Source organism: Schistocerca nitens, chromosome 3 (assembly GCF_023898315.1).
Source record: "Schistocerca nitens isolate TAMUIC-IGC-003100 chromosome 3, iqSchNite1.1, whole genome shotgun sequence".
NCBI classification, from domain to species: domain Eukaryota; kingdom Metazoa; phylum Arthropoda; class Insecta; order Orthoptera; family Acrididae; genus Schistocerca; species Schistocerca nitens.
This window is the reverse complement of record NC_064616.1, coordinates 783,268,217-783,295,349: the sequence shown is the minus strand read 5'-3', so window position 1 is coordinate 783,295,349 and position 27,133 is coordinate 783,268,217. Positions and strand designations below refer to the sequence as shown.

Below are 27,133 nucleotides of genomic sequence, written 5' to 3'. Positions count from 1 at the left end.
TTATAGATATAATGCGATGTTGGCTTTGTTTATTGTTGCGATTGCTCTGCTTTGTATCTGTGCCCCTAAGCACTGTAGCACTGTTGTGAGCTACTCATCGACTAAGCAGTTCAACTATGCACCATAGCCTCATGCTATACTCACCATTTGATACCACACTCCCTCCACATGGTGCCATTAGAGCCAATGTTGTGGTTGCATTTTAGGCGATTTGTGGGGTATCAAATGTTGTAAATGTCATTGGCCTTTTGTGACCTCGCACTCAAGGGGTTCCTTGTAAGTTTTAGAGTACTACACACCATGTTCCATATTCACAAAATCTGGCGTAACTTCACATTGACAATGGTTAAATGTGAATAAACTTTTTATACCATACCTATGGCTGATTGCTATATTTAAATTATAGTCCTTAGAATTTTACTACAGCCACATTTCACACAATGTTTGTTTTTGACAATACAGCATTAATTACTAACTATCGAGCAGCATTCTAGTTTCGGCATTTTTTACAGTAAAGCCCCAAATGAATTAAGGATTTTTTTTTGCCCCTGCCCCTTTCCCAAAATAAAATTAAAAGAAAAAAATAAAGGTAATCACATGAGCTCACGTGCAGGTACATCTTCATCTACATACATACTCTACAAGCCACCATATGGTTTGTGTCAGACGGTAGCCTGTACCAATAGTTGTCATTTCCTTTCTTCAGTTTATACTTCAGCACTGAAGGATTCGTGTCTGCTAGTTTGAATGTATTACCTCCCATATTATGAAGCCAAGTAAATTATTAGTGAGGTTTATCAGTTTTTCATTTTAACCCTCTTTCAGCATCAAGTTCTATATACATCATTCAGCTTTTCAATAGTATTTCAGTCTCTGACAGTTTTGTGAGTACTTATATAGTTCATTTTCAAAAGCCTAATATTTTCATCTATTGGGAGCATTTCTTCCAGTATGATGTCTTTTGGGGTCCACTGCAACAGTGTTTTTTCCTTATTGGACAGAAAGCCTCCTAAACTAAAACATTTTTATGTTTTCCACATATAGTTAGTAACACTGATAGCTGCCTGTGAAAGTTAATTTGGAGGCACCTACAGCTATAAGCCCTGTGATGCAAGTCCAGCAAGTCATAAAATCATCAGAATATTTGGTACAGGCCTTCCATTTGCCATATGGGACTGGAACAGGAAAGGGAGGTAGTGACAGTGGCACGTAAAGTGCCCTCCGCCACACACCGTTGGGTGGCTTACAGATTATAAATGTAGATGTAGATGTAGAATAAGAACTATGCAATCATTTATAGGAAGAGAGCTGGAGATTGTGCTCTTTGTTAAAATTTCATAAGTAAGATTGGTTATTCTGCTCTGCTCTACCGGGGAGAAAAAAATGTAACTTCTAAGCCACCTTAGCCACTTTAGTTGCTGTTATGGTTGTCTTCTCAATTTCTTGAGAGTCCCTGCACATACTCTGAAAGCATACTGTCCTCATTTCAATCCCTTGCAATCATTTCCTTAAGTTGTACTATTATTTGCTGTACATTCCAACTACCAATCATTAATAGACACCTGTCCTTCAGCATCTGCTGTAGCATGGCAATAGACGTGAAATCTCCAACAGAAGGGTATTGCTTTGACTCAGGCTCACTGTCATTCATCAAAATTCAATACTTTTTGGTAATAGGGGGTTTGAATGTAGTGCATTGTGCTGTCCTGTTTGGCTGCTACATCTGTTGGAGTGTGTGATCTTTTCATTTGCAATCAAGTGGACTAACAGTTAGCAAGCAAGTTTTACTGGAGTATTACTTGAGATTATTTCTTTACCTTGCTGCCAGCTTGCAGCAGCAGCAGCAGCAGCAGCTTCTTGTTGCTTGGCAGTAGTTACAGAAGTTATAAATGGCACATAAATATCAGCCAGCTCTTTTGACACCTTGAAACAGCGTTCACAATAAGTTTCAAATTAACTTGTCTCAAAGTGCTGGGCAGATTAGGGAAACTCCCATCGTCATTGTCAGTTAAGATTTGAAGAGTACAAAAACAGCTAGTAATTCAAATTTACTACCTCACATATAGTAATATTCTATAGATAAAATATTAGTAAAGCAAGTTATCAATAATATGCAAACTTTATCTATGTGAGATGTGTGAATCATAAATATATTCATAAAGTTTCTCACACTTCAGCAGTAGCACCAGCAGCCGGCCGAGACAGATGCAGCAACAGGGAAGTAACCGATTTTGTGACTTTTAGGAGTTCCCAACGAGGAGCGAATTTTATAATATCACCTGTGTGCTTTAATAGTTTAGTTTCTTGAGTTTCCATGTGTTAATGTAACATCGAATAGCCACAGTTCTCACGTTTTCATTTGCATTGGAAAGTAAACAGATTTTGTGACATAGTAAAAGTTCCTAATCCAGGCGAATTATTTAGTTTCACCCAAGTGCTTCAGTAGTTAGGTTTGTGAATGTCTGCATATTAATCTAATTTATTAGACACAGTTCCTGTATTTTCGTCAGTATGTACAGTAGAGTTCTGCAGCATAGTCAGTTTATCTGGATAGTTTAGTTTTCCTCGGTCTTTAATATGGGCAGGGACTGTGATTGTTGTGTGCAGATGTGAGCCGAGTTGGTGACAATTCGCTCTCAGCTCCAGACTGTGATGGCTTCGGTTACACAGCTCGAGGCTGCAGTGGATGGGCACTACAGTTGTGGGCCGGCCGTGGGGATCCAACAGACATCCAGCATGTCAGAGTTCTCTGATCGGTCCTCACCAGTGGCCATCTCAGTTACTCACACTGAGGTTGACCCCTCATCTGTGGTCGAGTGGGAGGTCACCCCAGGGCGTAGTAGGTGGCGAAAAACTTCCCAGGCAGCCACATGTAAGCCGCCCCCCCCCCCCCCCCCCCCCCCGGTTAGTCTGACAAACAGGTTCCAGGTGCCGTCTGTGGCTGACACAGTCGCTGAGTTAGACCCCATTGCCTGTCCTGTTTCAGAGGAAACCTCTCAGCCTGCAAGATCCAGACAATCACAGAGGGTGGGATTACTGATAGTTGGGAGCTCCAATGTTAAACGTGTTATGAGACCCTTTAGGAAGAAAACCACTGCACTTCATGTGCATACCGGGTTAAGTCATTCCAGACGTGGAACAGGTCCTCATGGATGCCATGAAGAGCACGGAGTGCAGCCAACTGCAGGTGGTGGCTGATGTTGGTGCCAGTGACGTGTGTCACTTTGGATCAGAAGAGATTCTCTCTGGTTTCAAGCAGCTAACAGAAGTGGTAGAGACTGCCCGTCTTGCATGTGAGATCGAAGCAGAGCTGACCATTTGCAGCATAGTCAACAGGACCGATTGCAGACCTCTTCTACAGAACCAAGTAGAGGGTCTGAATCAGAGGCTCAGGCAGTTCTGCAATCATGTAGGCTGCAGATTTCCCGACTTGCGCCAAAGGGCGATTGGGTTTCAGGTTCCACTGAATAGGTCAGGAGTCCACTATACGCAGGAGGTGACTACATGGGTAGGAGGGGCTGTGTGGTGTAGACTGGGTGGGTTTTTAGGTTAGAGGGTCGTGGGAACACACATAAAGGGCTTCATTCATAAATGGTGCAGACCAAACGCAGGAAGAACATGGATACAGGAACCGTCGGTATAACAGTTATAAATTGTTGTAGCTGTGTTGGAAAAGTACCAGAGCTCCATGCGCTAATAGAAAGCACTGATGCTCAAATCGTCATAGGCACTGAAACCTTGCTAAAGCTGGAGATAAGCTCAGCCAAAATTTTTGCGAAGAACCCAACAGTGTTCCGAAAGGATAGGCTAAACACGGTTGGCAGTGGTGTGTTCATTGCTGTTAGAAGTGGTTTATCTTGTTGCAAAATTGAGGTAGATAGTTCCTGTGGGTTAGAATGGGCAGATGTCATTGTTGGCAACTGGAATAAAATAATAATTGGATCCTTTTACAGACCTCCCAATTCTGATAATACAATTGCTGAAAGGTTCAAAGAAAATTTGAGTTTGATTTCAAACACATGCCCGACTCACATGATTATAGTTGGTGGTGACTTTAATTTACCCTTGATATGTGGCAAAAATACATGTTTAATTTTGGAGGCACACATAAAAAATCATACAAAATTGTGCTAAACGCATTCTCCGAACATAATTTTGCACATTTAGTTCATGAGCCCACGCGAATAGTAAACGGTTTGTAAAACACTCTTGTCCTCTTAGCAACTAATAATTCTGAGTTAATAACCATCATCAAAATGGATACAGGATTAGTGACACACAGGATTGCCATAGGGAGATTGAATATTGTAATTCCCAAATCCTCCAAAAATAAACGAAAAATATACCTATTCAAAAAAGCAGATAAAAATTCACTTGACTCCTTCCTGAGAGACAATCTCCACGCCTTCCAAATTAATAATATAAGTGTAGACCAGATGTGGATTTAATTTAAAAAAAATAGTATTGGCAGCAATTGAGAGATTTATACCAAATAAATTAACAAAAGATGGAGATGATCCTCCTTGGTACGCAAAACGGGTCAGAACACTGTTGCAGAAACAATGAAACAAACATGCCAAATTTAAACAGATGCAAAATACCCAAGATTGGCAATCTTTTACAGAAGCTCAAAATTTAGCACAGACTTCAATGCGAGATGCTTATGATAGTTTCCACAACGAGACTGTCTCGGAGAAAGTCCAAAGAGATTCTGGTCACGTGTGAAGTGTGCTAGCAGCAAGATGCAATCAATGCCTTCTCTGCGCAATAGCAATGGAGATACTATTGAAGACAGTGCTGCCAAAGCAGAGTTACTAAACACAGCCTTCTGAAATACCTTCACAAAAGAAGATGAAGTAAATATTCCAGAATTCGAATCGAGAACAGCTGCCAACATGAATAACGTAGAAGTAAATATCCTCAGAGTAGTGAAGCAATTTAAATCACTTAATAAAAGCAAGTCTTCTGATCCAGACTGTATACCAATTAGGTTCCTTTCAGAGTACGTTGATGCACTCTCCCCATACTTAACATTCATATACAACCGTTCGCTCGATGAAAGATCCCTATCCAAAGATTGGAAAGTTGCACAGGTCACACCTATATTCAAGAAAGGTAGTAGGAGTAATCCACTTAATTACAGGCCCATGTCGTTAACGTCAATATGCAGCAGGATTTTGGAACATATATTGTGTTTGAAGATTGAAAAATGAAATGAGCGTATGGCATCATTGACTGGGAGGCCTTTATTTGGGGAAGTTCGGCCGCCAAGTGCAAGTCTTATTTCATTCGATGCCACATTGGGTGACCTGCACGCCGATGATGAGGATGAAATGATGAAGACAACACAACACCCAGTCCCAGAGCGGAGATAATCTCCAACCCAGCCGGGAATCGAACCCGGGCCCACTTGCATGGGAGACAAGCATGTCACCACCCAGCCAAACAGGCGGGCTGTTCGAACATTATGAATTACCTTGAAGAAAACAGTCTATTGGCACACAGTCAACATGGATTTAGAAAACATTGTTCTTGTGAAACCCAACTAGCTCTATATTCACATGAAGTGTTGAGTGCTATTGACAAGGAATTTAAGATTGATTCCGTATTTATGGATTTCCGGAAGGCTTTTGACACAAGCGACTTGTAGGGAAATTGCGTGCTTATGGAATATCGTTTGTTATGTGACTAGATTCGTGATTTCCTGGCAGAGAGGTCACAGTTCATACTAATCGCCCGAAAGTCATCAAGTAAAATGGAAGTGATTTCTGGCGTTCGCCAAGGTAGTGTTTTAGGCCCTTTGTTGTTTCTTACCTGTGTAAACGATTTGGAAGACAATCTGAGCAGCTGTCTTAGGTTGTTTGCAGATAACGCTTTCATTTATCGACTAATGAAGTCATCAAAAGATCAAAACAAATTGCAAAATGATTTAGAAAAGATATCTGTATGGTGTGAAAATTGGCAGTGGACCCTAAATAACAAAAAATTTGAGATCATCCACATGAGTGCTAAAAGGAATCAGTTAGACTTTGGTTACATGATAAATCAGTCAAATCTAAAGGCCGTAAATTCAACTAAATATCAAGGAATTACAATTACAGACAACTTAAACTGGAAGGAACACACAGAAAATATTGTGGGGAAGGCTAACCAAAGACTGTGTTTTATTAGCAGGACACTTATAAAATGTAACAGATCTACTGAGGAGACTGCCTACACTATGCTTGTCTGTCCTCCTTTGGATATTGCTGCATGGTGTGGGATCCTTACCAGATAAGATGAATGGAGTACATTGAGAAAGTTCAAAGAAGAGCAGCACATTTTGTATTATCCCGAAATAGGGGAGAGTGTGACACAGACATGATGAAGGATTTGGGGTGGACATCATTAAAACAAATGCATTTTTCATTGTGGCAGAATCTTCTTACGAAATTTCAATCATCAACTTTCTCCTCCAAAAAATATTTTGTTGATGCTGACCTACATAGGGAGAAACTAACATCATAATAAAATAGGGGAAATCAGAGCTCTCACGGAAAGATATAGGTGTTTGTTTTTTCTGCCCGCTGTCAGAGATTGGAATAATTGATAATTATTATGAAGATGGTTTGATGAACCCATGGCCAGACACTTAAGTGTGATTTGCAGAGTATCCATGTAGATGTGGATGTAAACTCTTTATAAATTAACACTTTTTTTTATAATACTTCCGTGGATTGGTGGAAGCTTTCTATGCCATTTTATTCCTTAGCATAGGAATAAGGTGGCATGTAATCAAATGAGAGAACTGTTAGATAAATATCAGAGTGACAGAAATGGTGCAATTTTCTGTTTTTTGCATTCTTCCAATTGATGTGCAGTAATTAAGACCAACTTGAAGCCAAGACAACTGAAATCTCCATTCAGGTGAGTGATTAGGCTAGTGAGCTCTTTTTTTTATAAATATTTGGTGATGAAACATGCACTGATGTGACAAAAGTCATGGAATACATCCTAATACCATGTCGGATCTCCTTTTGCCTGGTATTATGCAGTAACTCGACGTGACGTGGATTCGACAAGTTGTCGGAAGTCCTTTTCAGAAATATTGATCCGTACTGCTTCTACAGCCATCCATAACCATGGAAGTGTTGCCAATGTTCCATAAACGTTCGATGGAATTCATTTTGGACGATCTGCATAGCCGAATCATTCACTTGAATTGTCCGGAATGTTCTTCAAACCAGTCGTGAACAATTGTGGTCAGGTAATATGACATCTTTGTTTGGGAACTTGAAATCCATGAATGGATGCAAATGGTCTCAAAGTAGCTGAACAGAACCATTTCCAGGCAGTGATCAGTTCAGTTGGATCAGAGGACCCAGGCCGTTCCATGGTAAACACAGCCCACACCATTTATGGTGCCACTACCAGTTTGCACAGTGCCTTGTTGACAACATAGGTCCGTGGCTTCATGGGGGCTGGGCCACACTTGAACCCTACCAACTAAAATTGGGACTCATCTGACCAGGCCATGGTTTTCCAGTCATCCGTGGTCCAACCAGTTTGGTCACGAGGCCAGGAGAAGCGCTGCAGGCAATGTGTGATGTTAGCAAAGACACAAGCATCAGTTGTCTGCTGCCATAGCCCATTAACGTCATATTTTGCCACTCTGGCCTAATGGGTACGTTTTTTGTGCATCTCACATTGATTTTTGTGGTTATTTCATGTAGTGTTGATTGTTAACATTGACTATTCTACGCAAATGCCGCTGCTCTCAGTCATTAAGTAAAGACCATCGCCACTGTGGTGAGAGATAATGCCTGAAATTTGGTATTCTCAGCACACTCTTGACACCTTGGATCTCGAAGTATTCAATTCCCTAACAATTTTAAACGTGAAATATCCCATATGCCAAGCTCCTACTACCTTTCCGTGTTCAAAGTCTATTAATTCCTGTAGTGTGGCCATAATCACAGTAGAAAAGTACAAGTTACAGCTCCGCCAATGTTCTACCCTTTTTTACCATGTGTACAGGATACTACGACCATCAGTATGTGTGCAAATCGCTATCCCATGGCTTTTGTAACCTCAGTGTATGCTGATACTGTTGGTCATAGTAACCACACCAAGCCCAAATCCTTGGCACGGGACTGATATTGCCTTATAAATTTTATCTTTTAAAATGTTTTACAAATTAAAATTAATTCTGAAATGTAACTAGTGATAGCCTTCTTTATTAACATGGCAGTGATGTAGCCCAGAATTCTAATGCTAGTGATGTGTGGGTTGTAATACATTCCATGTAGTTTTTTTACATATTTTGAGTATTTTAACATGGAAATTAGTGGTTGAATCACCTGTAAGTTATTACTATGGGTTAATATTATACTATATTTTTATGTACAGTGACAACAATAAAACAAAATATTTATTTATTAATTATTAGTAACATACCACTTACAAATATTGAGTCATACAATACTGAAATTAATGACTTGTGTCCAAAGCTATTGCATTGAAATAACTGAATACATTAAATTTACAACAAAAATCAATATGATGTAGGAAAACACGAAAATGTTTCCTGTAACTTGCAAGTACATTTTGTTTTGTGATCTTTTTTCCTTGTACATTTCACACAATGCCTTTTTTTTTAGAGGCTTTTGAGGTAATGATTGTGTAGATTTTTGTTGAATACTTGCAGCCATTTCTCTAGGTAGATTCCCTTTTATCTTTGATTCACTTTGCATCTATTAAGTTCAGCAACAAATTCTTTAAGAATCTCCAATGTGTGCATTTGGTTTTGAGATTAGAATCATAAATTACTTGGGCATTAATTCCTGCCACTTTCATTAGAGCGAATAAGAGTGTCAGTGGTCATTGCCTACTGTGTCTTGATCCATCATATGAGACACACAGTTCAGCTACAACATCGATACATTTTGTAATATTGTGGAAAGTACCGTTCTCCAATTTGGCCATATCACCTGTGGAATCATCAATTGCAGCATCATGGTGTATTATTGACATCAATAACATCACTTTATTTTTCAGAGGGACTTATGAAACAAAAGTTTTCTCCTCACGAAATTCGAAAATGCTGGAGTTAAGTCTGGTCTCATGTTTTTGCAAATTATGGTGGAAGCTCTCTCTTCACTCAACATTGTACCAACCATTGTAAATTTATGTTCCCTTAGATGTTTGGAGGCATTTTCAGTAATTTTGGGAACTAATCATGTATCATGATGCTTGGTATAATTCTGTTAATGCTACTATACTTTCTATCATTTCACTTTCTGATGGCATATTGTGTACCCCAGTCAATAATGTAAGTATTTTGTATTGATAAAGAAGCACTGTTTTCATTCTAAATTATAGACCTTGTGAAATTGCAGAAAATACAATGAAATATATATATCTGGCCATGCCTATTCAGGTTTTCCATGGTTTCATGAAATCATTTAAGCTGAATCCAGGGAATGTAAAAGAACTGTCCCACACATCTACCCATCACCTCTTACTCCAGCCCTGTCACTAACTCCTCCTTTAGTGATCAGAATTGGGGCCATTTGTTAAAGCAGTCACACCATTTACCAATTTTTTTTGCAACTACTGCACAGCATTCCACATCTGTATGACTACAAACAAAATTATCGAAGGGCATGAATGGCCCCTGGTTAAGTATCACCATGAGCAAAAATAGACTATAAAGTTGCAGACCAACATAATGTTATTGGCTACAAAGGTTGCTTCACAACCATCGCCTGAGGCGCCATATGGATCTTCCTTCCAGCGAAACCAGCTTTTTAATTGCACAGATGTGGACACTCGGTATCATGCCTTTGCCAGTACCTGTCCTCCTTTTGCCTTTACTCCTACCACCACCACCACTGTTCCCACTCTGTTCCATTCATATGACACTATGCCAGTCTCTCACTCCCTCTTTTCATTTCCAACTTAGCTCACCTGTTTCTTCCTTTGCATCTCTTTTTCTTTTTCTGAATCTTCCACTTAACCCCTGCACTATTTTCTTGAAGTTTCTCATAGGAGCTCCATAAGCTTTTTGTTGACACCCTGCAGAGGTACCATCCCTTACACTGGAGTGCACCTAGACATTTCACCCTAATACGATCTTTTTAACCATTTCCCTCCTGATCCTTCCTCTCATCACCCCATGCCCCTTCCACAAATGAAAGGGAAGGGTGTGTGTGGTGGGGGGTGGGTGGGGGGGGGGTTTGTGGGGGGGAGGAGGAGGAGGAGGAGGAGAGAGAGAGGGAGGGAGAGAGAGAGAGAGAGAGAGAGAGAGAGAGAGAGAGAGAGAATCTTCTTGAGTACTCTTTGACTCTCCTCAAGATTCTCATGTCTGCCACTTGTTTTATGCTGTAATCTTTCTTCTGTTTCTGCAGCTGCCAGTTCCATACAGTAGTAATGGAGGAATCATTTTTCTGTCTTTTCTCATTTTTAGTTAAGTTTTTTCCATCTTCTGTGTGGCATTTCATCTATATCATAATCATACCTGTAATCATAACTCGTTCCACAGATCAGGTATTTAAATTGTGACACATGTTCAGTTGCTTTGATTTTAATTACTATCTTTGACCTCTCTTTCCTATATTATTATTTTCATAATCTGAAAATATGAGGGGCAGTCAAATGAAAATGGAACACTCCCACAACTGGATCATGGAATGATTCCACTCAAAAGTAATGACCAAATATATTAAGACATATACCCCACTGGCTGAGATGATCAATTCCTGTTCCTTAGAATGCAATCAGCAGCTAATGGATCCACAACTGCATCCATTCTTGTACTTCCTAATCCAGCTGAAAATAACACCCATTCATGACTTTCTTCAGGTCGCCAGTGATGTGAAAATCACATGGTGAAAGGTCCAGTCTGTACAAAGGATATTGCTGTATTTCCCAACCAAATCACTGAATCGTAGCCGTTGTCCAGTGGGAAGTGTGGAGCAGGTGTTATCATGCAACAGGGTGACTCCTTCGGACAGCCAAAGGGTAAACAGCAAAACCAAACAGTGGAAACATTCCACATATCCCCCACTAAAAAAATCCAAAGCTATTCACACAAGTTCTGGTAAGGTCGTGATGACCTCCTCCTCCTCCTCCTCCTTCTTCTTCTTCTTCTTCTTCTTCTTCAACTGCAGCCATCCTCTGCTTGTAAAGTTGCTAGAGCGTGAAACCGTAATCAGTGCACGGTGCTATGAAAACACTTTGTAGAAACTGGGTTGCATCATAAACGCAAAATGCCCTGGAATGTTGTCGAATGGAATCATCCTATTGCACGATAGCACCCACCCCCACACTGCCAATTGGATGAAGGCTACCCTTCAGCGATTTGGTTGGTAAACACTGTAACATCTTCCATACAGCCTGAATCTTTCACCTTGTAATTTTCATGTCTTTGACAACCCAAAGAAAGACGTGCATGGTGAGAAAGTGCCAGAATGGGGGAGGTTGTGGATCCATCAGATGCCGACCACATTCTGCGAAACGGATTGATCATCTCTTCTCCCAGTGGGATCAATGGAGGATGCGATTAGTGTCTAACGTCCTGTCGACGATGAGGTCATTAGAGCTGGAGCACAAGCTCAGATTAAGAAAGGATGGGGAAAGAAATCAGCCACGTCCTTTCAAACGTACCATCCCAGCATTTGCCTGAAGCAATTTAGGGAAATCACAGAAAACCTAAATCAGGATGGCCAGATGTGGGTTTGAGCGGTCGTTTCAAAATATAAGCAATTTTCTTTGAGATGTGGTGTATAGCAATTGTCATGCTTGTTTTGTATAATTTATTTTGATCAACTCTGCCAAAAGTTTTCATAAGATCTTATAAATCATTGAAGATGTCAGGTTTAAATTCTCTTGGTTTTCATGTGATTTCTTTTATTGAAAAATCCTTGTTACTACATGAGTGATCTTTTCTAAATCCACTTTGATATTCATCAAGAAGTGCATCAGCTGTAAATGTTATTTCATTGCCATGAACTGTAGTGCACACAAGGTTGTGTAGTGGTTAGCGTCACTGGCTGGTGTGGTGCGAGTTCAAACCCTACCACCACTGATTTTTGTTATTTAGTGTTTATCATTTCTCTGAGGTTCTTGAAATATCTAATGTTTGTGTATTCTGGAATATGCAATATTTGTATAAGTAGCTGGACTCTCTGTACATGAATCCAGTTCATTTTTGGCTGTATGTGGTGTCTGTACTAAATGTGCTTTCAGTACTAAATGATGCACGTCATTGATGTCCCTGCTTTTGGATTTAGACTTCATTGTGGTTACAATGTGACACTTTTTGGTGGAGATGCCAAGTGGTTCAAAACATCTGCATCACCATGGCTGCAATTAGGCAATGTAAAAGCTATCGCCTACATGGACAGGAACCAGACACAAGCAGTACATCATTCCCATGGTCTGTACATTCAGGAGACCATTGTATCCCATACCAGCCATAAGTCAGCTGCACATCAGACATCACATGTGGTCATAGACTGTGGAAGATCAGAACTTCAGTTTGACAAAGATAGTTCAGCAAGCACGCATGCGATTGTTTGCTATCAAAGATCTATGAGGTGAGTTAGTCTCCCTCACAGGGCTCACAACTCATTTGAGAATATGTGAATAGTGAGCACAGGGTCCCAAGCTATTGCAGCAAGTACTTCCTTTCCTGTGGTGCAATCTCTTATCTCTGACTGTCTTCCTCGTCCTTTCTTGTGGTGGCAGCCTTTGATGTCAACCCAGCTATTCCCTAGGTTCTGCCTACCTTTTTAGAATATTCTGGCATCCACCACCTTTTGGCTGAAGTAATTTGTGGTTGCCTTCTGGGTTTGACCTTCATTTTCCAAAATTTTTCTGTTATTTGGACTGAATGGGGAGGAACACCTTAAATAGCACCTAATGCATTAACAGTTGAAGATGATCTGTGCACAGTGCCTGCATGCATCTGCGTGGTTGGGTGGTTATGTACCATTTCAGTTGAGCCACCTGAAAACACAGGAACCTCACTGCTGTTTCCAGAATGAGATTTTCACTCTGCAGCGGAGTGTGCGCTGATATGAAACAGTAGCTCAGTTAGTAGAGCACTTACCTGCGAAAGGCAAAGGTCCCAAGTTCGAGTCTGTCCGGCACACAGTTTTAATCTCACTGCTGTTGTCTGAGCTGCTAGCTCCCCAGCATGCCAAAGAGTAGATGCCCGTCTTCATGGAGCGTCAGGATGCCCAGCAACAGCCCTCATGGCAAATGGCCTTTGCTGCAGCTGTTCAGTACCTGTAGGCAGAGCCCTTCATTGAAGTAGGTGACATCAGGGCTGATGTTTCATACATAAAACATATCAAATTGCATCAAAACAATGTCTGTTCTGATCCGACCATGTCTTATGACAGGAATCAAGACGTCGTGGGGCGATCACTATGTTTTTTAAAATAATTGAAAAGCCACGATCGCTTCAATATCGTTTACTAGATGACCGGTTTCAGCACTCTGAAGGTGCCATCATTGGATCTGAAACGTGGATTAACATTTATTAAACCATATGGACATCATGGCACATGAGGCAGGCCATCTGATAAAAATCATTGTCACAACCAATAAAAAATAATAAAAAACTGCTCTCATGGTCATTCTTTCTATAAAATATATAACTGAAGTCACCAGATGAAACTACCACTGCTCGTCTAACACCGGTCGGCATCATCACAGAGCTCACTCTCTCGTCCCTCACTTACTCTGCTTTAATTGCATTTAGATTCAGTTTGTCTCCTTTTCTGCTGCACCCTATTTTCTATTTTATGCATAGCACTTTGGTGAATTAGGGGTATTCTGTAGCGCCTGGACTACAATGAAGTGGGATGGGACAGCTGTAGGTGGAATGACTCCCATCGTATGTAGGGCCCCAGAGGTGCCAACCTGATGTCTTATCTATTTCTCTCCTCTTGTTTTTATTATTAACTGTCCAACTGATGTCCATTAAATTTTTTGCCTTCTCACTTTTACTGTTCTGAATTTGCTGACCAGAAGACATTCTTTCCTCTGTAACTGTTCTCAGTCTTATCAGATTGACAGGGATGCAGAGAGGGGGTGGGGTCCTTTCTCGTCATTAGACGAGCCCTTGGGGATCCCTCGTCTGCTCTAACTGCCATACCAGACTGATTCATGTACTTCTCCATAAATTCTTTCTCATCTCTGGCATCAGTATTGCCTTCAATGCCTCAGTCTTATAGCTCCTTCATACTTTCATTATCAGAACATATACTTCATGGATGTCACTAGTTCTGGATGAACTCGCCCTGGAACAAGGGCTGATGACCAAGCCCTTTGGTTTCTTAAGCCTCAACCAACCACCCGACTAATGAGCTGGTCATCAGTTAAGATGCTCAGTTAAACTAAGAAGTTTTTGTTAACTCTTAAAAAGTTACTTAGACGTACAAAAGAAATCTACATGATAGCGACACTCGTAAGTGTTGTAGGTGGTCAAGGAGAACTTTGGATCACTAATTGTCAAGAGCAACACCAACTCATTCGTAAAGGTACAAATCAGTCAGATAGTTACCAACTTTTCTGCAGATACAGCACTGCATTCTACATGTGTATGACCACAAACAAAATCATCTGTGTGGATAAGAGGCCTCTGGTAAAGTATGACCAAGGGCAGAAATAGACCATAAAGTTGCAGACCAGCATTATGTTATTGGCTACAGTGGTTACTTTACAACCTGTACCATGTGGAGTAGGCATGAGAGAGAGAGAGAGAGAGAGAGAGAGAGAGAGCTACATTATAATGCATTGAATTACTGGTGAAACTTAGATTTCTCATACAGTTCTTACATGAAAGTCACTAATATTATTCTGTAAATTATTTTCAGGTATTATGGAGGAACTGAAGTCATTGACAAAATAGAACTATTGTGCCAGAAACGAGCATTAGAAGCATTTTCTCTAGATCCAGAGAAATGGGGTGTAAACGTTCAGCCTCTGTCAGGTTCGCCTGCCAACTTTGCTGCATATACTGGGTTGATGCAGCCACATGACCGCATCATGGGACTTGATTTGCCCCATGGAGGACAGTGAGTGAAATTTTCTCTGCACCTAATTTCGCTGTTACTGCTGTGCATAATAGAGTAAAGAACTGGGAATTCCTAGTGAAACTAACAGTTTGTAAACTGGTGTGCTTTTTTAATACAAAGATATGTTCCTCCTAGATTGTGTCCATAAATTTTCAAACTAGTTTTACAAATGTAAGTTTTTTTTTTCCATAATAGACTGTTATCGACATCATTTAGATCAAAATAGCCATATTAATGCTGGTAATAGAAAAAAGTAATAACAATACAGGTCTGTCTTTAAGGTGCTGTTTAGTGACATTCATGAAATTGCAATGCTATGACAGTTGTTTCTGTCTTAGCATCCTACTTAAGTTTGCATGTGATTATTACTAATGCATATGAAGAGATGATATATTTTTATGCTTCACCACACTTGTGACAAGACAAAATTGTTCCAGATAGCGTCTCTTAAGGGGGTACACAACTTTCACTGGTAGTGTGTGGCTAGTTGCAAAGAATATCTTGCAGACTGACTCAAAACTTAAACTTGTCCCAACACCACAGACACTCACCCCCAACGCCACAGGAGTAGCACCATTAGGAAAAATCATACTGCAGATGGTTTCACTGAATCACATCCTTAAGTTGGCTACTGAAATGATATGTTGTCGCTGCTTAGCAGAGTAGAAGTATCTGTAAAAAGTAAGTTGTGCTGAGCACTCCATCTTTCTATACATGTGCGCTAGTCCTGCAGCAAATATGGGAGAGCCTTTGTGGAATTTTAGAATTACACCAGAGAGGAATTGGTAGCAAACTGAAGCTTTGCGTTGCTCTATGAGGTATGGTTGAGTAGTACAATCGGAGGTGTGTGTTCCATGAAAGTAATGTATCTGAGTTCAATTTGTGGTCTGGTACACATGTTTAACTGGATACAAATGTTCAGGAACACTTTCAAATAAGGATAATGTGTTCACATTACTGGGACCTTTGTCACATTAAAAGATGTCTCACGGTTCTGCTGAGGCACTCTGTTTTATGAATAAAATGATTTATTCTCCACATTGGCTAATTTCCACCAGATGGTTGTTATCAACTGTCATTTATATGATGATAGTAAAACATATACCCAGTCCTAAATAAAAAAGAAAGTTCCAAGACATGCTATTCTTGGTGTACTTACCAATAATATGCCACTAAACATGACAGACGGTTAAAAAAAATCTCCTTGCAAATGACCCAAGTGTTATTGTGAAAGATATGGAACATAATGTAAATGACCTATCGAATAGGGTAAAATCAGCATATGGCTTTCAGAGACCAGATTAACTCTTTCAAGCCTGCAAGAGCTGAGTGTCCTGCCGGCCTGACCGGCTGACAGGATGAACACATAGTGTACCTGGCCAGTGGGCAGCTGACAGCCACTGCAGGCCGCAACAGGGAGCACACCACTGTTGGCTAATCATACATTACAGCACACTTAGAACCATTCTTCGATAATACTCTTTGTAAAACCAGTATTCCGTTGGAAGCTCAGTGGTATTAGTTCCTGATAACCATGAAAGAGAACTTCTGAACCAACCCACACTTTCTGTTATACATTTCTCATAAGCTGAGAAAATAATAAAAACTTCTGTATTTGTAATTGAAAAATTTTGTAACTTGAGATTTACAGTACCAATATATTCACCTATAACCCAATTTCATTTCATCAACACCAGACGTATACATTTTAAATTTTATAAGCAAGCAGTTCCTAGCAAAGTCACTCAAATCTTGGACAAACAATTCTTACTCTGATCACAAATAAATAAAAATTATTGAACTTTAAAAGCAAATTGTCTCGTATAACCTGACACACAATTAAACAAAGAACATTTTGGAATAACTGATTTAGTGATAAGCCTATTGGCTCGAGCCTAAACTCAATTCTCCACAATAAAAAATGTGACCATAAGATTCTGCCTGCCTCCTGCTTGCTGTTTTATTTTTCTGTTTGTCATGTTCAGTCCGATTTGGTTTTCTTGTTTTGCATCCTCATTGACACAGGCCTTGGACTGTCACTGACTGGGTTAAAAACGTTATTTTTATTACCTTTTTTTCTTTTTACTTTCCTTTTCTTGTGACACATACAATTTAATGAAACCACCTAATATTTCTGTAGTGTCTGTTTTTCAAATCATGGCCCCATGCAAAGATCAACATCATACTTTTTGCATCTTATGCATGTAATGTTTCACTGTGAGTTAGCAGTAGATACTCTTTTTGTCTGATGCCCCAAGGAATCCTGCATAATGTCCTTCTTTATTTTGCTGTCAAAATTAAGTTTTTTGCTTTGGTGTCCATTGGATGTCAGTTTTTCGTGTCAACCTTCTGTTTTCGGACGTCGCTAAATTCTTGGGTCTTATGTTTGACAGAAAACTGTGCTGGTCCTCCCACGTTTCCTATCTTTCGGCTCGCTGTCTGCGATCCCTCAACACCCTCCATGTCCTGAATGGTACCTCCTGGGGAGCGGACCGAGTGGTCCTTCTCCGCCTCTATCGCGCCTTAGTGCGCTCGAAATTGGACTATGGAAGCATAGTTTACTCTTCTGCTCGGCCGTCTATTCTTCGGCGTCTTGACTCTTTCCACCACCGTGGATTACGTTTAGTGTCTGGAGCTTTTTACACCAGCCCTGTGTAAAGCCTTAATGCTGAGACTGCTGAACCTCCACTGTCCAGTCGGCGATCTGTCCTTCTAAGTCGTTATGCTAGCCATTTGTCTTCCATGCCTGCTAATCCGGCCCATGACATTTTCTTAGACGCCTCCTTGGATTTAGGGTATGCAGGCCGCCCTTCCTCCCTACTACCACCGGGAGTCCGCTTCCGTCAACTACTCCATTCTCTTTCCTTCCGCTTTCCTAAAACTTTCTTGACAACTTGGGATACAGTACCACCTTGGCTCCGTCCCCAGACCTGCCTGCTCTGTGATCCTTGTCAGTTTCCCAAGGATGGTACCCCTCCACTTATCGTCGGGCATTTTCTGCTCTATGCGCACAAATGAAGGATGCCACATTTATTTACACTGATGGCTCAAAAACATCGTTTGGTGTAGGGAGTGCCTATATTGTTGGCGACACCCTAAATCGATTTCGGCTTCCCGACCAGTGTTCGGTTTATACTGCGGAGCTTTACGCTGTTCTCCAGGCTGTCCAATACATCCCTCGCCATCAGCGGATACAGTATGTTATCTGTTCAGATTCTCTCAGCTCTCTCCTCAGTCTCCAAGCTCTCTACCCTGTCCACCCTCTGGTCCACCGGATTCAGGACTGCCTACGCTTGCTCCACTTGGGGGGCGTCTCGGTGGCGTTCCTCTGGATCCCAGGACACAGTGGTATCTGTGGAAATGAGGCAGCCGATAAAGCGGCCAAGACTGCAGTCTCTCTTCTTCGGCCAGCTATTCGCACGATTCCCTTCACCGATCTACAGAGTGTTTTATGTCGTCGTGTTGTTCTTTTATGGCATGCGCATTGGTAGACACTTCCGCATAATACATTGTGGGACGTGGAAGCTCTTCCCTGTGCTTGGACCTCTTCCTCCCGAACGCGACGTCGGGAGGAGGTAATTTTAACTAGACTCCGGATAGGGCACTGTCTTTTTAGCCATTGACATCTTTTAACCGATCGACATCTTCTTTTAAGCGATCGACATCTTCTTTTAAGCGATCGACATCTTCTTTTAAGCGATCGACATCTTCTTTTAAGCGATCGACATCTTCTTTTAAGCGATCGACATCTTCTAAGCGGCGATCCTCCCCCACTCTGTCCCCACTGCTCTCAGCTGTGGACGGTAAGACACCTTTTACTTGAGGGCCCCTATTGTACTCCATTACGCGTCCGTCTACAGCTGTCGCCTGAAATATTGTCCATTTTAGCAGATGACACGCGCTCAGCTGATCGCGTTCTCGAGTTTATTAGTGCCAGTGAGATGACGTCAGTCATTTGAAGCTCTTTTTGAGGACAACCAACCCCTTTCTGTAGTGGTTTTTTAAGCTTTACTTCTGCTTTTAGTTTCTCCAATTTTTTGAGTTTCGTTCCCATTGCTGCTGGTTTCCATTTTTGGTTTTTACCTTTTCCTAAGCTACAGACCAGGCACTAATGACAATAGCAGTTTTGCGCCCTAAAACCAAAACAAACAAACAAAAAAAGTTTTATGTGTTCATTCATGAAATTTATTCAGCAGCTGGTGGATTAGTTCCAAGTGGAATTTACAAGTGGCATGTTCTGTTTCTTTTTATTTCAAAAATTGTTTTCGCATTCAGCACGCACAAGTCAGTCAATGGAAGAATATCTTCTTGTACCACTTCATTGTCTTATCAACAGCTCCCAGCGACTTATTGTAGCTCACTACACAAGTGGGTTTCAGTTTATTTTGGCACATTTTGTGTTCTCTTCTTCTTGGTTTGAACAAAATGTGGCCCACTTATGTGGTTGAAAGCATCCATTTTAGAACCAACAGTGTTTCACAGGACTTAAATTTAATGTCCCATTTTTTCGGTTTGCCGGGTGATGGTGGTAAATGTTTCCTATTTTTGCATGTGGTTCCAATGACATTGGTACATTTCTCATGCAGCCATAGCAATAATGCAGGGCTTGAATACCAAATGTCAAAATAAATATCATGACCTTTGTTGAGGTATGGCAGTAACAAAATTCACTACAACATCGCCTGATTTAACCCCTTCAGCATTTCTGGAGTCTATTTCCGTGGTGGCACCAGAGTAGACAATATAATTACTTTGTATGTCACAAGGAATGAAAATTTTAATACCAAAATGGCTATGTTTTGTTGGTATACACTGCTTAAATCAAAGTCTTCCTTTAAAAAGTAGTAGACTTCCATCTATTATTAAATTTCTTTTGTGCTCTACTATGAGTCATATTTGCTCAAGAATATCTTCAGATATGGCCAAATTGTCACTAAAATTCAATAATGCAGAATCAGTTTGTAGCAGTCCCTGGACATTGTGTGAAAATATTGGTGTTTGAAGCAAAGAAACTGTTGACCAATATTCATTGTCTTCTAACTTTTTAATTCTTGAAACTTCCTGGCAGATTAAAACTGTGTGCCCGACCGAGACTCGAACTCGGGACCTTTGCCTTTCGCGGGCAAGTGCTCTACCACTGAGCGAGCTACCGAAGCACGACTCACGACCGGTACTCACAGCTTTGCTTCTGCCAGTACCTCGTCTCCTACCTTCCAAACTTTACAGAAGCTCTCCTGCGAACCTTGCAGAACTAGCACTCCTGAAAGAAAGGATATTGCGGAGACATGGCTTAGCCACAGCCTGGGGGATGTTTCCAGAATGAGATTTTCACTCTGCATGTGCAAGGAACATCCCAAGAAGCAATAAAATTCTGCATGCTCTATACGCCTCCATTGTGCTAACCTGTGAGTATTGTCATAATTTTTTTCAGTGAGAAATGTGTAGTAATTATTTATCTGTTTACAAATTGCAGAAACGAATTCAAATGACATAAAGTACAAAAAAGTCTAAAAGACTTACTGAATCATCAGTCTGTCGTTATACTGCAAAAAATGTACACGAAATGATGGCATTATATCACAGAATGATCCTCTGATAAATCTTATATTATTCTTCAAGACTGAAGTTGCATTTACCACTTCCCCTTTTCAGAAGAAGAATCTTCCGAAAAAAAAAAACCGTTGCGGTACTGAAGAATCAGTACATCCAGACACATCCAGATCTTCATCTGAAAAAGGGTTCAAAGTATCACTACCATCTTTGTCTTTATTATTCATAAGGGTTTCCTTTTCCCAATAAAATACGTTCAGACATTTCAGCACAGATTTCCAAGCAGGTTGCAGTAATACATTGTAGCATGTCATTGGGTATAGTCGGTATGTCCTTGTGGTCAACATTTTCAGCTTCCCCACAGAAAAAAGTCTACAGGTGTTAAATCCACGGAATGTGCCTGCTGAGGTGCAGGTCCTCAGCATTCAATCCAATGGTTTGGAAACTCTTCATGAAGACATGCTGTAGTACTTCGTGCACTATGGGCTGGACAGCCATCGTGTTGGTACCACAGGTTACTCCTAGTCTGCAGAGGAATGTCTTAGAGTTTCTGTGGAAGAAGAAGGCTGTGATACTTGTACACATTCAGTGCTAAATCTATAGAAAATGGGCCTATGGGCTGATAGTACACAATCCCACACCACATATTCACAGTCCATAGATACTGAAGTTCCACCTGACAAAGCCAACAGGGACTGTCAACATCACAATAGTGCATGTTTTGGCAGTTTACCTGGACATGATTGGTAAATGTGGCTTCATCATTAAACAAGATATGTGATGCATCTGGAGTATCCTGTCTTCATGACTATGTATGGAAGTTAACACAATTCTCATAATCGTTTCCATGCAGCTCTTGATGGAGAGAGATATGATATGGATGGAACCTTTGTCAATGGAGAATGAGTAGGACACATGCCTGACTCATGACGCTTCCTCATGTAATATTGTGGGAGCTAACATGTAGATCAATTGCAACAGCAGCTACAACATTAATTTCCCCCTCTTCTGTCATTGCTTGTTTCCTTCTGTTATGTTGTTACACTGCCTCTGTCACATAACTGGTTAAAGAGGTCGATAAATAATTGTCAAGATGGTTGATGTCCATTGTGATGTTTTGTTGCATACGCTGTATAAGACTGAACTGCAATCTTCCTACACTCTCCATACACAATTCTGTTTTTTCCTGCATTGGTAAATCCCATCATCCACTCACAACCTACTGCTTGAACTTTCACTGACTGACTAGCATGTCAGAGTGCACTCAAGGAAAACACAAGCACATTGTAAGCAAACAACAACTTTGTACGTAGCAATTATGCAGCTTGAATGGCATAAACAAGTGTCTGTGTGGAAACGTTTCAAAATGCAGTATCTCGTAAACAACTCGCTCTGGAATCCTGCAACAAACACCATTGACATTCTAATTTACCCTACTTTTCATTTATTAATGTCAATAGGTAGTGTTCAGTTTTTGAAAAAGTGTATGTTTACACAAAAAGTACATTTTCTAAGTATTATTACAATCTGATTATTATTTATTTTATTTTTGTATGGAGCACAGTCATATAAAACTTTCTGAAACACATAACTGCCATTTTGCTGTACAGCAGGTTTTATTCCACAATCTAGATTTCGGCCTTAGGCCATTATCAAGTGTTAAAACTGCAACAGATTAAAGAACAATAAAGGTACAAGTATCGGACTGAGTATCAGAAAAATAGCAGGGCAAACAGTTAAACCAATGTACGGGCTGCATGATTTGTGCTCTTACTTATATATTATAAGTCGTTAGACTTGAGTAAAACCCAACTCATCGTCAAAACCTGTATCTTCAATTATGTAGAAGAATTTTGTCAAAAACAAATGTGAGAACATTTGTGTAATATGCTAATTTACTGGCAATTAGCATTATTCAGTTGATATGGTTGCAGAAAAATAGATGACCACATGACAGGTTTTAAACTTTGCTGCACTGTGTCTAAGCAGCCACCTACGCAAACATAAGTGAAACGATCGTCAAAGATCATCATTAAGGCATCCAAGTTTGCACCGTGCGATTGGTTGTACGTCATGTGTAATAACTTCAATAACCGATATGATGGTGAGAGGACTGCGTTGTGAGTAATGAGAGATTCCGGTGTCCTGAGTGTCAGGTAGAGCCAAAGGTGGTGTAGCGGCATCCAGAACAGGCGTTGCCGGCACACGAGGCCGAAGCTGGTCCGAATGACGCACTGCAACACCCGTGTCCATCTGGATTTCATACAGGCGTCGGTCACGGTGTCATAAGATGTGGCCAGGACTACATTTTGGCCTCCTGCCATATCCCCGTACCCATACAAGGTCGTCGGCGGTGAACCGGCCAAGTGAAGGCATGCACGGCTGTGAGGTGGAAGCCCGCAGAAGATGAAGTAGCGTGCGGGCTTGTCGGCCATGTAAGAGCTCAGCCGGGCTGTGGTCGCCCATGGGGGGTGAAACGGTAAGACGCCAGAATTTGGAGAAACGCATCATCAGCAGCAGAAGAAGTGAGGAGTTTCCTCATCTGAGCATTAAATATGCAGACCAGTCGTTCAGCCTCACTGTTTGACTGTGGATGGAATGGAGGGGCCATGACATATGCATGACGCCATGATGGGCACAAAAATCCGCAAAATCGGAAGAGGCAATTTGCGGACCATTATCAGTAACAAGAGTAGAGGGAAGGCCCTTCTAAAGAGAGAATGCGAGCTAGAGCGTAGGTGGTTGCCGCAGTGGTAGGCGACGTGCAACAGACAATGAAAGGAAAGTTAGAGTAGGCGTCAATAACGAGAAGCCAATAAGTACCTAAAAAAGGGCCCGCGAAGTCAGCATGAATACGCTCCCAGGGCTTCTCAGGTGAAGGCCACGTGACAAAGATGACTTTGGGGCAGCGGCCTGTGGCGCCCAAGGGCCGCAGGCAGTGACCATGTGTGCGATTTCAAAGTCGATGCCGAGCCAGTACACATGACAGCGTGCCAGAGATTTTGTGCGAGAGACACCCCAGTGCTCTTGGTCAAGGAGGCTTAAGACCGAAGCATGCAAAGACGCAGGTACCACAACACGCGGCGAAGAGTTTTTGGTGGAAAGGAGGATAACACCATCCCTAGCCGTGAGGCGGTAACGCAAAGCGTAGTAGTTCCGCAACGGATCAGAAGTCTTAGCGGACGGACGATCTGGCCAACCCTTCTAAATACAGCGTAAAACACGGGAGATGGTAGGGTCAGAACCCGTAGCAGCCGCCAGCCGGTCCCCGGTGATGGGGAACCCGTCCACAACCCACTGCTTGGCAACATCCAGGTGGAAACACAAAAGTTCGTCCCTATCGAATGCCAGATCAGGACCCATGGGAAGGCGAGACAGTGCATCAGCATTCACATGTTGAGTCGTCGGCCGGAAATGAATCTCATAATTGAAATGAGACAAGTAAAGAGCCCAACGCTGGAGGCGGTGTGCAGCCTTGTCGGGAAGTGACGTTGATGGATGAAACAAGGAAACAAGTGGTTTGTGATCCGTAACAAGATGAAATTTGGATCCGTAGAGAAAAACACCAAACTTATGAAGAACATAAATAATGGCCAAAGCTTCATTTTCAATTTGAGAATACTTTTGTTGGGCATCCATGAGCGTTTTGGAGTCATAAGCAATGGGTTGTTCAGAACCATGAGAAAAACGGTGCGCAAGGACTGCACCAACCCCGTATTGAGAGGTGTCTGTGGCAAAAACAAGATGTTGTTGGCCAGGTCGATAAGTAGCAAGGCACGGGGCCTGTTTCAGCATAGTCTTCAATTTCTGGAAAGTCGCATCGCATGATGTGGACCAGTAAAAAGGCACGTTTTTATGCAACAGGCAATGCAACCGTTGAGGCACCGAAGCAGCAGACAGTAAAAACTTGTGATAGTATGCTATTTTCCCCAAGAAGGCCTGCAGTTCCTTAACAGATGTAGGGCTAGGAAGGGCATCGATGGCACTGACAGTTTGCTGAAGTGGACGAATACCATCCCGAGAGAGTTGAAACCCCAAGTAGTGATAGATGCCTGAAAAAATTTTGATTAGTGAAGATTACACTTAAGTCCGGCAGTCTGTAAGACATGAAAAAGTGTGTGGAGATTTTGAAGATGTTCATCAGTGGTGGAGCCAGTGACAACAATGTCGTCCTGGTAATTTATACACCCAGGGACAGTGAGCAATAATTGTTCCAAGAATCGCTGAAAGAGAGCAGGGGCACTGGCAACCCCGAATGGCAATAGTTGGTATTGATAGAGGCCGAAAGGCGTGTTAAGGACCAGAAACTGCCAGGAAGCAGCGTCGAGAGGAAGTTGATGATAAGCTTCTGACAGTGTTACCTATATATACACACACTTATAGTGCAATTTTATTTACGCAGTTGTTTAAAAGGAACGGTAAGCCTCTTACCATATAAAGTTTAACAGCTGTAGTAAGTATACTAAATATTAAAAACTTAAAACATACAGGACAGTTCTCGATTATAAATATAAAATGTAGTACATAACACCAGTTATTCCATTATTTTTAATTATATTGAAGTCTAAGAACAAAATTCACTTTTTAGGTAAAGTTCTGTGGAGAGGTGATGTTCTGTTATTAAAAGGACTGTGAATAACAGACCAGATTTTATTTTGCAAGGGAACAACATCTGAAAGAAACTTGTTGGCTGGTGTGGGAGGGGTAGTCTGAATAAGAGAGGTGAAGCTTAAAAGAGGTGGACTGGGGAAGGGGAAGGAGGAAAACCAATGTTTACGTTGTACACAGTGTTCACCATATGTACACCTATACTGCAATACTATTTACACAACTATTTAGAAGGGACAGTAACCCACATTGTATGAGGGTTAACAAGTGTAGTAACTGTACTGAACATTAAAAACATAAGTACAGGACAGTTTTCCATTGTAAATATGTACACCATAACACCACTTGTTCCATTGTTTCAGAAAACAATAAAATATAATGAAGAATCTTCACTTTTTAAGTAAAGTAGATAAGGGGTGGCGGTATGTTTACAATGTGGGAGGGGACGTAGGGTGTGGTAGTTTGATTAGTTAGGTGAAGGCAAAAGGGGGCAGGAGAGGTGAAGGAGAAATCAATGCACACAGTGTTCACTATGCTACCCATATCTACACATATACTGCAATATCTTTTACACAAGTATGCAGAAGGAACGATAAGCCTCTTATAGTATGAGGTTAACAACTATAGTAAATGCACTATGCGTGATCTAGAATAAACATGATGAATTAATTTTCTACCAACATTGATATGAAGTTTTATTTTATTTTTTAGTACTAGTTGGTCATTCAATAACTTGTGGGGGGCCTCTTATTACTTCACTGTATATTTCAGTTTCTTCCAGTATATCCATTTTCTTACTTTTTGGTACTGTGTATAGAATTTCTAAGGTCTAGTTGATTTCTTTTACTTGGTAGTTAGTGTCTCTGAGGTGCTTGCTAAATGTTGATGTGTTGCTTTCTGTTCTCCTGATATGTTTCTTACACCTATCTTTAAAGGCACATCACATCTGGCCAATGTAACAACTATCAAAAGTATTACACACAATCTTACGTATACCTGATTGACTCTCTGGATTAGTTTTGTGTGTGGCATGCCTAAGGATGTTACCCAAGTTCTTGTTTGTGTGGAAACTTACCTGTATGATAGGTTTGTCAAATGTTCTAGCAATTTTATCGGAGATAGCATCAGTGTAAGAGATAGAAATGAACCTGTTATTTATTACTATATCTTCTCCTTTGTGTAAAGTGATTGCCGTCATATTATGACCATTAATAGTTCCATCTGTCTAATATCTTTGATCCATTCCTGTTAATCCTTATGTACATGATTTCCAGATTCACTATGCACCGGCCCACCTCCTCACCCATCCTCCCACTTTTTTCCCCATTTTGTATGATTGTACACATTGTCTTTTATAACAATCATTGGTGCTTCTATGTAATGGGTTTTAAATTCCAGGGATGTGTGTGACCATTTATTTTATATAACTATCCCATTTTTTTAAACATGGTTGTAATTCATAACAATGCATAGCTGTTTATTTTATAATTCACTATGTATCACATATTTCACTCTTGCAGCATTTTACTTTTATGTATCTGCAATTATGGTGGCATAAGTCACGTTTATACACGCACATTGGAAAGTTAACTCTTCATGCCGTATTATGTAAACACTGGCATTCTCTGCCCACTTAAAAGATAATCTAACCAGCTTGTATAATAGTGTCCAACTACCTCTTCCCATGATGTACCGCAGATCGCATGGTGCAAACTTGGATGCCTTAATGATGATCTTTGACGACCGTTTCACTTATGTTTATGTAGGTGGCTGCTTAGACACAGTGCAGCAAAGTTTAAAACCCGTGACGTGGTCATCTATTTTTCCGCAACCATATCAACTGAATAATGCTAATTGCCAGTAAATTAGCATATTACACAAATGTTCTCCCATTTACTTTTGACAAA

At 40.9% G+C, this 27,133-nt stretch overlaps 1 protein-coding gene across 1 annotated transcript in view; it reads left to right on the top strand.

The window, feature by feature from the left end:
• LOC126248796 (serine hydroxymethyltransferase, mitochondrial-like) overlaps nt 1-27,133 on the top strand; it is a 120,846-nt gene that overhangs the window by 49,943 nt on the left and 43,770 nt on the right. The window contains exon 4 of the mRNA XM_049950186.1: nt 14,868-15,068. Within this exon, the coding sequence (XP_049806143.1) occupies nt 14,868-15,068 (201 nt within the window). The remainder of the gene's footprint in view (nt 1-14,867; nt 15,069-27,133) is intronic.